The following is a 19,073-nucleotide window of genomic DNA, read 5'->3' on the forward strand; positions in this document are numbered from 1 at the left end:
CCGATCATGCACGTATTCGTTTTATCTTACGTGTTTGTTGGCTGTTTTGCCTTTTCTATGGCATGTAGCTGTTTTCCTCAGCATCCTCAAGTTCAGTTCTGTAACTCTGACTTTGGTAAGGCAGTTGTTGTACTATTTATTGTCTTTATGTTTAAAATAATTTTGTATACGGCGTATCTTATGTTTACATTATAAGACTTTTTTTCTCCTTTCGTGTTTATTATGAAAATGATTAATATGTTTTACGGTATGGCCGTTGGGGCGAGCGCAGTCATTTAGTACCAAAAACCTATACTTACTTAGTCTAGTAGTTTTTACTTGAACTGTCTATTCTCAGTTTATTTCAAAAAGAGAAGAAAAAATATCAATTTCTTCCCTGGCATTAGGATCAAGATTCCGAAATTCTCGGAAGTTTCCGACAAAATTGGAAATACCCGAGCCGTTGAAGTGACGAAAGTATGACGTCAGATAAAAAGTCCTGTTGACTTAGAACGCAAACGATAGTGTTGTGGCTTGGAGATTGCATTAAATCATTGTTGTAATTTTTTCAAGTAAGTTATTGCTATGTATAATCCTCCATGTTGCTATGCACCGCAAAGGATTATTGGGAGTTTGGAATGTTTTCATGCGGACTCATAAAAATTTCTTGGAACAATGTGCAGATTTCAACCCGAATTTCCTCCGTTCGTACACGTTAGTGTATTGAGCTCGCTACGTGAGCGGCGCTTTGCACCGCCTCGCTGCGCTCGCTATATTATGTAAATAATTCGATTGAAGTGAACTTTATATCTAATGTTTGTGCTTTTAATTTCTTGTTTCTCACCTACCCATATTTTTCTATAGTTGTCAAGGCAACGGTATTGGAAAGAAAACCTGGTAACAACGAATTTAGACAGGAAGTGAAATATGAAGTCAATATTCTAGAAGATTACAAGGTATTATTCTTATTTTTTTTTTATTTTTCTGTTTTTCATATCCTGCAATTTATTATTCTATTTTTGAGTCAAGGTGAAGATAATTATCGAATGAGAATTTTTCATAGTTATTATATTTACTACCGCAGAACAGTTACGGTCCAAACCGTGGAAGAAGGGCAATATACACCGCCTCAAATGGTGCTGCTTGTGGCTCTTACTTTCAATTGGATAAGACCTATATTATTGCAGGTAAATTCTTCAAATCAAAAAGTCCTTTAGAATGTTCTCATTTCAAATTTAAAAATGGAAAATAGGATTTATTGCACTTAATGAATTGATACATACTGTAACGATTTATAAGGAAAAAAACGTTTAAATGGTATTTTTTCGATTATTTGAGAAAAGGATTCGAAAATATAACAAAAATATAAATTAAAAGTTGTTTTTCAATTAACATAACAGTTTTTGTTGTACCTCTCTGGTTAATAAAACTCAAACGAACTTACCACAGAGATACAGATTTACAAAATGTATCTGATTATTTAAAAATGCCCTCTCAGCAACTTTCTAAGTATATGCCAAGCTTGGTATCTTTACAAAAAGACCCTTTAAAGGTAAGAGATATAACTGTAGTCGACATTTAAAGTTCTGAGTTTCACAAAAAAAGTCAGGGTTTGTGATTTTAAATCACTATTTAAAATGGTTTGTCCCAATTTGCACACATTCATGTACATTCTTCCATAATGAAGGTGAAGAAAAAAATATGTGCCAAAAAAGCAATATTAATATCACAAAACAATTACATTGTGCGTGCAAAGACGCATTTTTTTAATTTGTGAAACACTGATGCCCTTATAAATGCTTTTTTGCAAAAATTAATTTTCTCAATTACAAGTAAAAATCCAATGTCAAGAGATGAAAAATATTCCACCTAAAGAAGGAATTTGAAAGCCCAAGTACTAACCATTCATAAGATAAGGCCAGGGGTTTTAATGCGGATCAAACACGAAGTTCAAGGTCAGAGTGTCAAATTAAGGAAAGATGATACAAACAAACTTTTGTCAACAGACAGACTGACGGACATGACAAAGCTATAAATATCCGAAGCTTCGACTTTATGGGAGTAATTATCTTGTTTTGGTTTAAAAGAACATGAATTAAACTGGACATTGCTAAATGACAGGTACATGGCGAAACGTATATTATAGATATTAATTAAACACTACTTTATCTGCTTTTTTCTTTCTTAAATTCTCTAGTAGTTCAAATATACATGTTTATTTCTTTATTGTAACTAGATGTGAATCTGTTGGATTTAATCAAAATTTTTCTCTTCGTGTTTTTACACTCTCGTCTCTCTCTTTCTCTCTCTCTGCATATTTTTTTCTTAATCACATGCACTTTTTAAAATCGCCGTTAACAAAGCAATTCAAGCCATCTAAATGTGAAAAAACCCATTTTTAAAAAGATATATAATCATATAAAATAGAACATATTTTATTTAATTTATTTTTAATTTTCCAAATTAATGTTGTTTATTTATCATTAGGAGGTATACAAACGGGCGTTTCAATAATATGTTTTATGTGGTTTTTTATAATTTGTTCTACCTTCAAGAAGCACATGAAAATGTGTTTGGATTACAACTGATTGTGATGTAAATGTTTTTTTTCTAATTTAACTATTTTTAGGAGGCATACAAGGAGGTATTTGGACTACATACTCATGTGGTCTAAATGGTCTTTATAAATCTTTCTCAAGATATCAACGAAAAGCTTTCAAACGAGGAATATACAAGAGAAACTGTGGCTGCAATGTAAGTTAAATATATTTTTTATAAGTAAAATATTTAATACAACCGAGTACATTGTAGTTTTTATTAGCTGTTCTACAAGCAATGTAACGTTTTACATATTTTTAAAATAGATTAACAATTTTTTAGTTATCAGGAATATTGCTTAAAATCATAGCTTATAGTGAATGATAAAATAATGCTGCATGTTTCAGGTTGTTGACTGCACTGAATTATTTGACGGTAGAAAGTGTCCATCCAAGTCAAATAACCAGTGTATCATGACATCTGATAGAAATTGCTGGTACAATCAAAATGCCTGCACACAATCAAAGTACGGATGTGACTGGGACACCCGTTCCTGTCGTAAAACATATAAACCAGGAAAATAAATGTTAATTACACAAATAAAGGAATAAGTGATGACAATTGAATACAGAATAATCTGGAAAGTAACATGATGTAAAAATAGTATATAACACTTAACAAAAACTGACGCAATATCCCCTTCCCTTATATCAAACTCGAAAATCTAATTATCTGCTATGCTGCTTGACCCCCTTCCCTGCAGTCACGCATTTCAACGCATATACCATTTCCTATAGTATTTTTAACGCAAAATCACGCAGAAACCATTTTCCCGCAATCATGCACTTTTTAAATAATTTCAAAGTTATATTTAGCTTTCAATTTTATCACTATTTCCTTCTATTTGATACTTTTAAAATCTTATTAAAGAAAAATAATTATAAGGGTTAGGGAAAATATAACACGTCATAATTATTAATGCCAAATTTTAGAGAATTTTGTACACTCTATAGAGTAATTGCAGGGAAAAGGTAACGTCATACGAACATTAAGTGTATACTGTGTCGCAGTTCAGGAATTTTTAAAGTCTAAATAATGAATGACAAATTATCAACGTTAAGTTTTTAAAAACTGAATTTTCAATTCAATGACCTCGAAAATCATTGTTTCGAAGGATTAACTAGTTGACGGATTGATAATGGCCATCCCCAAAATGGAATATGCAGACTCTCATAATTAAAAGCTGAACATATTTCTTGGGAGCACTATGTTTTTTTTTTTTGTTTTTTTTTTTACAAAACTATGTACATGTATTTGAATAAAGAAACAATGTCATAAATACCATGTTTTACTTCATTTATTTAATTTTTGTGGATATATTGTTTCTTCGGAAGTATTAAGTGACCCACGAATTTACGTCCACCGCAAAATATAAAGTGTCAAACAATACTCTACTAATAATGCATCATTCATAAGTAAACTCATCTCACTAAATATGTTAAATACTTGAACATATTTAACAAGATTAATCTTTTACTTCATTTCATGAAGGTTAGGGTTAGGGTTCATCTCATGAAACTTTATCTGGTCTCGAAGTATTCAAATTCACAACAAATAAGATTTTTATTATGTATTCTGGTTTATTAATCAATAATAAAGCCTCTTTTGAAATTAAACGTACTCCAAAACTGATTATACAAGTGTTATCCCTAATAAAAGCACAGTTCTGTCTAATATGAAGTCAGAAAGTGTAGACAAATTAATATACACGATATTGTATATAGCAACGACTTTAGCAAAAGCAGTGTCTTTTTTTAAAACCCCAGACTTTTTAAGTTCAGAACTATTAATTTATTCTTAAATAATCAATTAAGAACATAGCTGTTATTAAATACATCTTGAATTTCTAGTTGTTATTATACTCTGGTTGCTGTTTATCAAAATAACTACATTTATTTATATATTAAAAATTCACAAAGATCATCAATGAATATCGCAGACAGTATAAATGGAAGACTGACGTATTTGCCATTAGTTCGTCTTAAATATGGTCGGCTCATTTGTGGTTCGATGCCGACCCCTGAGAGGTTATTTGGTGCTCTTAAACACATCTCTAGGGAAAAATCTGGAAAGAGGAATACATGACAGTGCAAAGATTTTGAGAAAGAATTGGAGAGGTACAACTTTCAACTTACTAGGAAATCAGTTATCAGTTGATCTAAAAGATATTATGGATAATCAATTATGATTCACACTACCTAAAATAAAAGCTTTGATTTAAATATGGAATCAAAGAATTCTAACTCCAATTGGTCGTATACTGTTAAATCACATATTTTCGTGGGGTCAAATTTTCGTGGTTTAAGTAAAAACTCTTGGTTCATGGGCATTTGAATTCGTGGATGAAGAATTGTTGAGAAGTTATTCATGTAACATTTTACATCTCCTGGTGGACATGAATTCTTGGATCTCTTCATACCTCGAAAACAACGAAAATTAAACCCCCTCGAAATTGTGAATTCACAGGAACTGTTGTTAAGTCTCTTGTCATACCTAAGCTTAATCATCTATTTGTTTCTTTCCCATCTCCTCGAAAACAGTTTTAGTTGATTTACAAAAAGATGTTTTTGAATTTATATGAAAGTCCAAATCGGATAAGATTAAGCAATCCCTCCTTCAAGATAATCTTTCTTGGGGTCTTAAAATGGTCGATACAAATAATTGTGAAATTGCTTTAAAATCTTCCTGGATGAAAAGGTTAACTCAAAATCAAGACATGGATGGATATTTTATACATTAAATGGATGTTATTGGGAAGTATTTTGGGTATTTGTTACATCTACTTTCCAAAAACAGTGCTTTCTGGCAAGACGTATTAGAATCATTACAGCGTTTCTGAGGAATTAGTCTGATTTTTTTTTTTCAAGCTGGCATAAATTTTAACAAAATTAACAACAACAAAATATTCAATTCTATTAACACCTATTCCATATGCCAAGTTAAAGTCCACACTTTTCGATATTAGTGACAGCTGCTTTTCTGATGAAAATTGATCTCGTATCTAATTACTGTACAAATGTGCGTACCTCATTGCATAATATTGTGAACTTAATATTCTATGATATTTTTGCTTCTATTTTTGTGATCATATTGTCAGATATACTATCTCGATATATCCCGTTAATTTTGAGATAAAAGATACTACGAAGTCTGACACATTGTACATGTATCATATTTGGATATGTCAATTGAAAGAGACTTAAATATTAGTTATTCAAATTAGCATAATGACAAACATGATGTTAACTTTTAAATTTTTAACTCTCCTTACCTTTGTAGCAATATACCCTCATCACCTGCATACGTTTCTAAAACGAGTTACACCTGATCTCACGTCTGACGTTCTAGAGGTCATTATTTGCTCTGCTCCTAATTTGTAATGTTTAATGGACTTTTGAGAATTAATAATGTTCATTATATTCACATGTTTTAACCAGCATCATTAGAGATCCGTTTTACCACAATTTTTTCCAACTATAAATAAAAAATAATTGGCTTTACTAATATTAATTTGTGTCCGGTTCATATCTGTCCTATGGATAAACTTTGTATGTTCTAATTTTTAACAAAGATTGCTTATGACCTGAGGATGTGCCATGATTTTGAGCCAAGGTCATTTGAATAACTTCAAGGTCATTGAAAGAAAAAGTTCAAAATTGATGTCCTTATCTTTCTTAATGTAAGATATTGACACAAATGTGGACTTGTTTATGTCGGTGAAACCAAGGGATCACTCGGATCTGTGATTATGGATATTGCATATCATAGGCTTTTTAAACCCCTTCGTTTTACGGAAGGATATTGAGATAACGAACAGTATTCAGTCTCAAAGTCCATAAAACAATACAAAATAAGAGCACAGCAAACACGGACCCCCAAACATCAAAGGTGGGATCAGGTGTCATGGCGGGGTGAGCATGATAAGGAAATAACGGAAAAAAAATCCGTTGTCAATTCAGTGTATAGATAATGGACTAACAATTGGTATGAAAAATGTCAGTCAGCATTTGACTCAATGATAAATTGTATTTGCTGACAAGGTCATTGTATCGACCATAGAATTTTACGAAATGATGACCTTAAACGAGACTGTTGATATTCTTGTTTCATCAACTTGCTTGTCAATAATTTACCTCGTTTTAGAAAGAAATGCAGCTAAAACTGCGTCTTTCCCATAAACTTCAATATGCCAATAAAGGAATTGACGCGGTTAATATAAGTAATATTCTTAATCACGAAAGGGTCTCGTCTTGTATTCAATAAGATACAATGACCTTGTCAGCAAATACAATTTATCATTGAGTCAAATGCTGACTGACGTTTTTCAAACTAATTGTTAATCCATTATTCATACACTGAATTGACGACGGATTTTTTCGTTATTTTCCGATCATGACAAGGAGTACACGGCGGGTGTGACCGATCTGCAGAGGATTCTCACTCCTCCATGGCACCTGATCACAACTTTGATTTCTCGGAGGTCAGTGATTGCTCTGATCCTATTTCGTATTGTTTTATGGACTTCGATATTGAATACTCTTCGTTATCTCCATATCCAATTTTCACACAGAATCTGCTTATGACTTTAAGGTGTAATATGACCTTGATCCAAGGCTATTAATACAAGTTCAAGGTCATAGAAAGAAAAAAAAAAATCATATTCTATAGCCTGTCTCTATCTTTCCTTAGGATAGACTTTGTAAGTTCCCGTTTATAAAAAGATTGCTTATTACCTTAGGGTGTGTCAAAATTTTGAGTCAAGGTTATTTGGACAAGTTCAAGGTCACTGTAAGAAAACGTTCATATCATTAGTCTTGATGTTTTATTAGACAATGCCTAAGTTCCATTTATTAAATATATATATATATATATATATATATATATATATATATATATATATATATATATATATATATATATATATATATATATATATAAAATGATCGATTACCAGTAAATCTAACTTTAAATGTTTAAACAAATTGTGAACATCATTACTAGCATCAGTGACTTTGCATATTTTTGAAAAACCAAGCGGGGGATATTTGTCAATTTTGGACAATTCTAATTAAAATATGATAAAAGTTTTTGCGACAACCCAAGAAACTGACTGGCAGACAAATGGGAATTAATATCCTCCTGCTTTCCTGAGGTGATAAAGATAAACAAAATTCTCAGCAAGTAGGTATGACAAAAATACAAACAACTGAATTAGAGCTGTGTGTCACAAATAAACAATGAACAGTGTACCAGGTCTTTGAACAAACTATTGGAATTTTTCATTGGAAACAATTGCATCCCGTTATAAGCAGAATTGTATTCATATGAAGCAGAATCTGTCCAACATCTGATACATGTACGTGAAAAGAAGAAAACACTTGCTATGGTCTTCAACTTGACATTTGAACTTTAAACAGCTAGAATTAAAACTAGAGCCGAGCTCGTTGCAAAGCAACGAATAGGTCTTCCGTTGGAGCTACGAATAGGAAGACGTAACCTTGAGTCTAGGTCAAGCCACATTCTAAAGATATACAAGTAAGCAACCTAAAGGCTTGTAAAGGAAGCAACTTACAATGTTTCGCCAGGAAAAAGACTGTAAAGGAATGTATGTGACCTTGAACTTTCTAAATGACCTTTCGTCAAGCAATGACAAACTCTGTTATAAAAATCTAATATGTGTATTACCGACTGGAAAAGTTCACATATGTTTTTTTAGATATTCTTTTAGTCTATGAATCCAGCCAAAACATCTTATCTTTAGTGACCTTGAACTTGAGTCAAGGTCATGTCCCACCCTGCATTATACATGTATCAGCAATGTTTCACAGGTACAAATACTTTAGCAAATTTACAGTTTCTCTGTCAGTAACCTTGACTCGTCCGAATGACTGGATGTGTTCAGCCTTATTTTTTTCTGGCATAGATCGAATTGGAAGAATTTATTAGGTTCAACACTATGAATTACCTAATGATTTAACTAGAAATATATCTACAGGACATGAATGCCCCGCCAAGTGTATATTAGTAAACAATGCAACATTAAAATCTGTATTGGTAGTGTATGACGTTTGTTGAGAATATCTTGAATAGTTTCTTAAAAATTGAAATCTTAAAAAATGGATATAGATTATAAAATCCCCCTCAAATAATGCCTAAGCTTACTTAAAAATATCTCAAATGGTTTCTTTAATACTAAGCAAAGTGCAAATTAAAGACAAGTGAGGTAAAGGTCACAGGAAAGTGCAAGTTTAAAATGTATCAGCATACTAAAGTTTGATAAAAATGTCTTGAATGAATTCTTCAAATCTGAGCACCGCCTGTGTGGCGCAGTGGTTAGAACATCTTTTCTGGACTAAGGTTTGTATAGCTCTCAAAAGTGTGTATCAGCATATGAAGTTGAGTATAAATATAAATGCTTTCTTCAAAACTGAGCTAAATACTAAACTTAAGTAAAGTGAGATCAAGGTTACAGGGGAGGTCAAAGTAAATAAAAAATACTGATGCAGTTGAACAGCTTACATAAGTATGTATCACCATAAGTTTGAATAATCAGTCTTGAATGGTTTGTTTCTACATGTAACTGAGTTATACCCCCCCGTAGAGATGCCTATGCTACACACCAATATAACTGGTATGACGTTAAAATTTTCAATAAATTTTAGTTTACATAAAATGAAAACTGTAAAAAAAAATTAGTTTAGTAAAATATTGAAGAGAGAAAGAATTTTCAAAGTACATGAATGGAAAAATCAAAATCGCTCACTTTCACATCGTAAAGTGACCATACCGAAGAGTTATCAAACAGGTTCAATTATTTATCATACGGTACCTAAGATTTGCAAGAATATTGACCAAGCCATACACATTTTTTCAAAGTGCGTTAATATGGTCGATATTAACGCACTTTGAAAAGAAATTTTGATTTTTCAAAGTGCGTTGATTTGGTCCTAAATTTTGAAGAAAAAAAAATTCAAAGTGCGCCGTAACAGGGCATACATAATGAAATTCGATTACTAGTATTCACGGATGATACATTACTGTTTGCAATAGTGGACACTGATATTAATACTCCTACATTATCTCTTACAACCGATCTTGATAAAATAAAGAAATGGTCAAAAATCTGAATTTTATTAGATTTCAGGTATAGGCGAATGTGTGTGGATATGTGGAAGGGATAGTTTTAATTAATTCATTCAAGATTTGCTAAATTGTTCGTATGGACGAAGGCTTAGAAAAAGTGAAACACTGCGTTTACAGGTACACATCAGTAAATGTTCTGATTAAAATAAAATTCGACGGACATTAATTTATTTTAGTTATCGGAAGACAACGTAATCTTCAGAGAATGAGGCATTATATATTTTCTGTTTTTCATACCGCGGATTTCCTTTCTTTTGATTTACCGTTTACACAGGCCGGTGTTTTAACAACTGTTCATAAATGCTGTCAATTGATATATGATAAGAGAAAACGACACATCTCTCGGTAGTTTATTTTTTATGGGGGAAGAAAGGGTGAAAATATATAGATTGACACCTTAGTATTTACCTGTGTAATTATGATGTTACATACCGTGACGAAGACTGGCCAGGATGGGCTACCCGTTATAAAAACAACTCATTATCAACTCCGCAGACCTATAATTAGTTCACTTTAATGTCTGTATTTCAAACGCAGATTAGGCTCTACATGCGTATATTTGGGCACTCTTGCATATGCATTATACTTTAGTTATAAAACGTGCCTGTACTTGCATGCATGTACATTATATGTCTCCGTAAAACCTTAAGCAATACGAGAGCTGATAAGAAAAAATAACGGAAACCTGCTCGCAAAAAATTACAAGTTTAATAGAAAATAATCATTCGTTCAAGGTTAATGAGTTGCTTAATGGAATAAGTTACGCATGTGTGTCTCAATCTACATACTTTGGTGGCGCGTGTGAATGTGGTATTTTGTATTGATGTATTCTCAGACTGATAAAACGCTCGATATTTGTACATTTGGGACGTATACAGTTGTACATTTAAAGGACGTCGACAAAAGAACCTACAGTGTATATTGACTTACATACATGTACATTTAAGATAAAAATCTATCACTAGTAGAAATTAATCAAAGTAGCATTTTTTCGATGGTGTTTGAAGTAAAACAGATCATGACCTCGATATCGAGAAAAACATTTGCTTTTAAAAAATAATTATATGCACCTTTCATTTAACTCAGCTAATAAATTATTGAATGAAATGCACTGGCGACATAATCAGTCAAAGATACTATTAAATAATCTGAAAGATTCAACATATTTATCCACTCATCAATTAGTTAACAAAATTACTTTAACCATTCTGTGGTTTCTTTTGTGTATGACTGTGGGTCGCTGGATCACACGACGATTGATTCCCGGTGACCGACTTTGCCCCACGTTATCGAGGGAGGCGCGTTATATAATTGTAAACAAACAAGGTGAATGTAAAAGGCGTGCAATTAATGGCTGTGAATAGTTATGTTTTATTTTCTCACTACATTGTTTGTTTTCATATGATAAGAAGAAACGATTATCTTTTCTTCCCCTTTTAGTAGACTTTATACGATTTTTAAAAAAATGAAATAAAAGGGAAAGTTGTCTGTGAATAATCATGACAATTGGGGAAAAAACACAAAGCACTTCAAGAACCTTATTCTAAAAAAAATATCAGCATCCAATGTAGCCATGTTTACTATTTATAGTAAGTTTGTTATGGTTACACGCATGAGGAGCTCGCGTTTACGTGCTGAGTGAAAAGAATTACCTGTACATATATGGGCCATGCATCTAGCTCATTTAAAACAAGACTTGAACAAAATAACAATTTCATGAGATCAATAAGATGTTCAAGCACAACTTTTAATCGACAGTCATTTCGAAATATTTACCGTTTTTGAGTTATAAAGCAAAAACTTTCAAACGCCCTAGATCCCTTATTTTAGGGGCCAACCCCTTTTGAATGATATTAAATGAAAGTTCTTGCAATTATGCACAACTTTTATTCAACATGTCTTAACAAAATATTTTTAGTTTTCAAGATAAAAAGGAAAATACGTGTTAATTTTCGCTCTTTTAGGCGTTCTAATTTTTGACCCCTATATAGCGCCATTTTGAATACAGAAATCGAAAAACAAAAACCGATGTGCACAACTTCAATCCTTCTGTTATCTAAAACCAGTAAGATTTCTGCTCCAGCTTTTGTGGTCTTTGAACCTTTATCTGGAAATGAAAGCCTATAATTTTTCGTTTAAAGGAAAATAACTCGTAAGCGGAAGTAAATTTTTGAAATATTAGACAGCATTCTGATAGAGTTTATTACCGTCTATAAAGTCTGAAAATTTGAGCAAAATCCATTGAGAAATGAGTGAGATATGAGGCCCCAAATTTGGCGTCTAGGAAGAAAAAAAAAGAATAATAAGAATAATCTTAATCATCAGAATCAGTAGAAGGTCTTCCGTTGGAAACGGAAGACCTTAATTCAGTAAAATATTCAACCTTTGCAACTATAGTCAATATTTAGCGAGAGTTTTTTTTGGTTTATTTCATTTTTTGGTACGTTCCACGTTTAGACAAATAACACGACATAAGATAAAGAAATGGATCTGACTCTTTCTGACCTAAGGAAGAAAAAACATAATTGCTAAATTCCAAACGTATATATTACGCTTCACAAAATCGTTTGAAGTGCATAAATATTATTTTAAAAACACACATATTCTAAATATAGTCATAATTGGATGGTTGATGTCTATCTAAAGAACAAGATTTTAGTTTTTAACTCCTGAAAACACATCAGTTAAAATGCATGTTTGAGTAGTTGGACATTTAATTTTTTAGTTAGTATGATTGTATTTATATTTATTGATAAGTTGTAGTTGGCAGTTAGCTCTTCAGATCTAAGGTTCCTCATGGACATAATAGATTTTAAATGAAAATAATATTTTTTTTATCTATCTACGAGGGTTGATCCAAAAGTAATGTCACAACTTCGATAAAATCGCTATCCGTCGACGTAAAACAACAAAATTATAAATGATAAAAGCTACATTTATTTCAAATCAGACCTGAAAATTTTAATTCAGCATGATTTATACTTTTCAAAATATCGGATTATATACAACGTGCGATTATGGTAGTCGCCGCAGCTAAATAACGTCATATGAAGGATACGCGCCGTCATACATTTAAACGCTTCCCTTCGTTTCATTAAAAAATATTTGAATTTTGATATCCACGAACACGTTCACAAATTTCACTTTCTTACCCTTAGTACCCATCGTACACTCATTTTTTTTCATAATTAATTCTGTCAAAATTCATTGAAACAGTAGTAAAAGACCAACTTAAAATTTCAGATATCGCTCTAGCCGTCGGTCTATTTGACAACGTCACGCACCATTGAACACACACCACTTTGGTTTTCTTGTCATCTGCTGAGCATTTAATGACCCATCACCCACCGAAAATCGCTGAAACCATCTAAACAAGTCTCTTATATACATTCTTTCATCCCTGGTGAATCAACGTCTGTTTTGCGATTTTCCATTTTGAAGTAAAAATGCATTACAGTTTGTTTTGGCTTTTTTGTCCATTTTGACAATTCCTTTTTTCAATGCACCGGAAAAAAATCAACGATGTTTTAAAAAAAAAATTGGTGATGTAATGACCTAGAAAATGATGTAAATTTTTGTCTTTTAAAGTATTTTGCATTTAGGCGCTTTTAAAAGATGCTTTTTAAGTGTTTATCTTTTTTATACTTAAAAAAGTACACTTTAATCAAGTTCGGTTTTGAACACCTATCTAAACAAGTCTCTTAGTTTATACGAGATTCGAAATTCGAGATTCAAAATTCGAAATCGAGTTTCGAGAAAGTCTGGTGAATTTCTTTATTAACGAAATAATTCAATATAATTATATCTGTCTCTACAATGCAAGAAAAAGTGCTATATATATTAGAGGGAAATTTAAATAATTAATGGATTTTTGATCCGCAATCAATATTTCAATTTATATTATAGATTCTTAAATATTAAATAGATTACATATATCAGGAGTATATAAAAATGCAAATTACCGGCCGCCAGGAGATGGTCGGTTATATGTATGAAAGTTCGAAGTCGCTGTGCGTTTTGCGGAGTTAAAACAATTTAAATAAAAAATATTTAACATTCATATAATAGTATATTAAAAAGACAAGGTTCACAATAAACATAAAATTAAAAATTCTTATGAAGAATGAGGTAAATAATTCATGCTGACTAAGAAATTTAGATATGTTTGAAGTGCGGGAAAATTAAAAAAAATCAAAGACCGCGTTATGTATATTACACAATTTTACTTTCTCTATTCAAAAAAATAAAATGATGATGTAAACATTTTGAAAAATATGGTTAAATGTAAATTATGATTTTCAATTTAAGACTAGAAAATGATGTAAATTACAACTTTGTCTAGAGGGAGTTTAGTTTTTTCCTCTAAGAGAGAGCAAGGATACCAACATAGTAAATTTTGCATATTAGGATTACATTTAATTTTAGTTTTAAACTTTTAATGTAAAGATGCAAAAGTTGTTTTTAAGAACATGCATTATATAATTAAGAAAATGCAATGTAGAGCACAAGCTTTTAATATCACTTAAAAAAGACCACCATAGTCTTTAGTTGCTTTACATTTTGTCAAGTTCGTTTCTTGTCTTAATTTTTAGAAAAACACAGGTACGTGTGACCCCCCCTTGATATTGAACCCCGGGGCTTATTTCTCGTTATGTGTTCCTCCTTACAAAACAGAAAAAAATCGCTGGCGTAAAACCCCCTATCTATTTATTACCCCACTTTATGTTTTAAACATCTATAAAATAAATTCAGTTAAACATTATTGAATGAAAAATTAAAGTTTAATTAAATTTATATTTGTGCTTTGCCCTGGATACTTTTGGTATATAATATTTAATAATATGACGCCAAATATAAAAGATATGGACACTGTGACATTACTGGGGATTTTAGAATTTTTTGTTATTGTATTTTAAGGATCTTGTGAAAAACCCTCAGGAAATCAAAAATATATATACTCCTGATATATGAAATCTATTTAATATTTAAGAATCTATAATATAAATAAAAATAAATTAAAAAAATCCCTAATATATATATGGTCTATTTTAGTCGTATAAATAAGCGTGCAATCTGAATAACGTAATAATAAATTGTTTTTGTGATAGTTCCTTTAAAATTGTAAATTGACAATTAAATTAGTCAATATTTTTAAATGATTTCATTATCGTTAATAAAGACAAGGTAGTAAATTTAATTTTGATTTTGTATCCCTTAACTTCGTTATGTAAAATTTAAAAAAAAATCTATAACTATGCCCAGCCTCAAAAAAGAAAATATTAAGCAGTTTAAATGGACCGTTATGTAAAAGGATAGTTTTCCGTTTGATCATGATTTCAAGATAAAAAATAACATTTAACAAACACAGGTGTTATGACCTAAATGGAATTGTAATATTTTCCACGGAATGGACTTGGACGAGGTTTAAATATACACTGATGATGAAGATACTCTGACCAGCTTTATATTTACATTTAAATAAAATTCACACTTTTCACAAATCTATTTTGTAAGGCTGCTTTTCTATCAGAAATATGCAGGTGTGAATTAAAATGTAAACAAATGAATAAGCGCGTTGGGTCAAAAATACAGTTGACAAAAAATATCAAGAAATTTCTCTTTACTATTAAAGAAATCAAACCACATTCATGGCACAGATATTTTAAGTTTAGAGAAAATTTAAACATCAAAGTACAGGCAATGGACTTTCCTTTGTATTTTTTCTTCGTAAATACATGTACCAATTAATTCTTTCAAAGCATATATTGAGGGAATCCCAAACGTAATGTTATTATCATTTAGCCTCCAGGCAGTACTAAAAATTTACCTTATGCACTTCTTAACGTTTGATTATGAAAGTGCGTATATATAAACAGGTAAATCAGAAGAGTTTGTTTTTAATCTGTTAATGACAATTGTATTGAAAAGGTTGTCTAACCCTAATCAAACTAAAGATAATTGAAACCTTGATTTTGTTTTCAGTTGACAAGGAGTGTTTCATTTTTTGCAAAATTTAAGTTGTTATAGATTTCTATACTTTTATCCTCTAACATGTCAAATTCTGAATACAATACACATGAGGTCGTGTAAACAAACTGAATATTTTAATGAATCGTCACTTATTTAGTGGGACTTTTCTTTTTACGTCAAAATTCTTTTGCACAATATGTTAATTCTATAAGAAATCAAATTTTAATCTATTGATGTATAGCTGTAGATTTTTTTTTTGAAATTTTGCTCTGGAATCCTATATAAATAAGCAAGGGCTTTGAAATCCCAATATTACGCGAGAAACTATCAAGATATTGTTCGTTTTATCTTTTGTATTTGTAACCTGTTTTGCCTTCTCTATGGCATGTACATGTTTCCCTCAGAACCCTCAAGTAAAATTCTGTAACTCTGGCTTAGGTTACGTGTTTATCATACCGTAATCACAAATGTCAATGTTGTTAAAATATTTCTTGTATATATTTTAGGTTTAAAGGTATACATTTGATCTATATATCACTTTTACAGAACAGTTACGGTCCAAACCTGGGAAGAAGATCAATATACACTGCCTCTAACAGTGCTGCCTGTGGATCTTACTTTGAATTGAATCAGACTTACATCATAGCGGGTAAGTTTATTTAAAAAGGAGTTTCATAGACTGATATAAAAACAGTTATGAGCGTGAAGTAAGCTGGACATTGCTGAATGCTGGGATCATGACAAAATTATGAAATTTCATGACATAAAGTTTTGCTTGTTTTTATGCCTGTTTTTTTTTATCTAAAAGGACATGTAAATTCTATGTAAATTCTAGTTAGAGAGATATGTCATTTTATTTGCAGAAAGTATATTGTGTGTATCATTATGTCAACAAGTTATAAGTTACTAAAAGTTACCAATTGAAAATAAGCCACACTGGCTTTCATCGGCTATCCCTTACCTTAGGTATCTGCAATATATATTTATTTATGATGAAAAATATGGAATTTATGAACATTATTCAGGCTCAAACATCATTAAACAATAAAATTAGGACCGGTGCAAACACGGACCTGCAAAACATAAGAGGTTTTGGAGTTATAACGTTAATTCAATCTTTCTTATGAAATTTATGTTTTACAGTTCATTTCTTATACCATGATCACCCCCTTTTTTTAATATATGTATATCAATTATACCATACTCATGTACATTTCCTATTCGTGAAAAAGAATAGATAAAATAAAAGGAAATAGACTGTTACTGTTTTTAAAACAAAACTTCATTATTTTCATTTCATCAGAAAAATAATTGTTTAAGGAAACTTTCGTTAATAAATTGTTGATCTCATGATTAAAACTGTTTGTTAAAAAAGAAAAGAAAAGAAAGCTTATACCGTTGTAACTAAAGAAGCAAAACTGCATTATTCAATCATGCTGCCACATTATCAAGAACAATCATGTATATTCATGAAACCTTTATCTTCCTTGCTATGATTTTGTTATTCATAATTGGGAGGCATACGAAGTGGAGTTTAACTACAGGTTTATTTGATCTAAATGATATTGATCTTTTTTCTACTTAGGAAGCATTCCAAGAAGAGGGGTTTGGACTACAAATTTCTGTGCTCTTTATTATTTGTATAAATCTATCTCAAAATTTCAAAGAGAAGCCTTTAAACGTGGAATATACAAGAGAAATTGTGTCTGCAATGTAGGTAAACATGATATATTTTTTAGATATTTTCTTTTTAAGGCAAAGCGATTTTTGTTATATATTAGGTGTTGTACAACCAATTTTTGCTTCCATATTAAATAAGTTGAGATAAAAACTCTTAATATAAAAGTGTAAATATATTAACTGTAATTAAAAGATTACTTATATTCTAAATTTTACTAAATAGAAGTAACAACATACAAAATGATGAAATTAAAAAATAATGAGGTTTTAAATCTGTAACAGACATTGCAAACATTGATGTTTTTAAATTATATTTCATACGATTCTGATATGCAAACATACTTTAAAAAATATATTAGTTTTCATATTATTTTTCAGGTTGTTGACTGCACTGGCGTATTCGGTGAAAGAAAGTGTTTATTCCAGCTACACAACCAGTGTTTCATAAGATTAAATAGGAATTGCTGGTACGCTCATAATGCTTGTACACAATCAAGGTACGGATGTGACTGGGACACCCGTTCTTGCCGTGGGTCATATAAAGGAGGATGATAAATGTCAATTACTCAAATGAAAAAGTGATGGCGATCGAATACAGAATAGGCTTGACAGTAACATGAAGTAAAACAATGAAAAATGCTGTCAATTTTCCTTCCCCTGGTTTTAATCCAAACAGCCTCATTATCTAAAAAGAAACATAAAGTGAATTTTGAAAAATGAAAGCTTTTAAGTTGTTTTTTTTTTCCAATTTTCTAACCGATAATCATCATCCCAGCTGAGTAACCAGATGATCGATGGCGACATGACTGAGCAGACTTTTATCAGTAATTTATATGATTACAAAAGACTTGGATGCAATGCTTTGATTTATGTACTTTTAAAAAATAAAGTAATGTATTTGATATATATCGACAGTTTGGTTTTATTTATCAAATTTAGGTACGCTTCAGAAAAAAACTGTTTCCTGTAATGGCTTAATCTTAAAAAAGTAAATCAATACTCAATAATTCTTCTTCATAGGTATTTTTAATATCTTTAGTATGTTAGATATTAAAACATTTAACTATTTTTTTCCTTGGTGTAGAAAGACAAATTCATGTTCATAACAAATAAAATATCAAGATAATTATCAATTAAGGGGTTTTTTTTCATTACACTCACTAGAAAGCATGATTAACCCATTGTCATGCCCAATCACGAATTCGAATTATATTTAAAGTAAAAAAAAGTTTAGAGAAATTTAATGACATTAAATAAAGTAATGACACTGATATTTTCTCACTTAAAGAAAAAACAAAATTACAAACTTCAAAACTTATATTTTACTCTTAAAGAAAATTGTTTTAAGTACATTAAAATAATAACAATAGATACGTTTGTATACTATTCTGAATAATATTTTGTCATTTTTGTGTGATTGCTTTCCATCTGAAGAACTAGTATTTACATTGAAGATCACTGAATATCGCAGATAGTGCTATTGGAACACTAGCTTTTCTGTCATTTCTAAGTCTGTCTTAAATGTGATCGACACATACTGTAGCTGTATACTGTATAAAGCATATTTTCCTGTGACATACGCTGAAGGAGATACCGTATAAATGGAAAGAAGAAGGTATGGATTTAGCTTTATTGTGCCCTAAAATGTAATGTCATCAAAAAGTTTTCAAACTGCCTTAAATATTAGTTAAGTATATGATTTT

At 30.8% G+C, this 19,073-nt stretch overlaps 2 protein-coding genes across 3 annotated transcripts in view; both read left to right on the top strand.

Annotated features, from left to right (window-relative positions):
* On the top strand, positions 1-18,079 carry LOC134228590 (metalloproteinase inhibitor 1-like). 2 transcript variants are annotated; one of them, XM_062710257.1, is made up of 5 exons: positions 1-115; positions 844-935; positions 1,064-1,166; positions 2,609-2,733; positions 17,749-18,079. In XM_062710257.1, the coding sequence occupies exons 1-5, from the start codon at positions 7-9 to the stop codon at positions 17,920-17,922; spliced, it is 603 nt and encodes a 200-aa protein (XP_062566241.1). In that variant the 5' UTR covers positions 1-6; the 3' UTR covers positions 17,923-18,079. The 2 variants fall into 2 exon arrangements, with proteins under 2 accessions (XP_062566241.1, XP_062566240.1); XM_062710256.1 differs by lacking the exon at positions 17,749-18,079 and adding an exon at positions 2,925-3,413.
* LOC134228591 (metalloproteinase inhibitor 3-like) overlaps positions 16,036-19,073 on the top strand; it is a 12,216-nt gene continuing 9,178 nt past the window's right edge. Inside the window, exon 1 of the mRNA XM_062710259.1 lies at positions 16,036-16,128. Coding sequence (XP_062566243.1) covers positions 16,071-16,128 — 58 coding nt within the window. The 5' untranslated portion in view covers positions 16,036-16,070. The remainder of the gene's footprint in view (positions 16,129-19,073) is intronic.

Source organism: Saccostrea cucullata, unplaced genomic scaffold (assembly GCF_032062105.1).
Source record: "Saccostrea cucullata isolate Sc308-1 unplaced genomic scaffold, CSIRO_AGI_Scuc_v1 ctg5492, whole genome shotgun sequence".
NCBI lineage: Eukaryota > Metazoa > Mollusca > Bivalvia > Ostreida > Ostreidae > Saccostrea > Saccostrea cuccullata.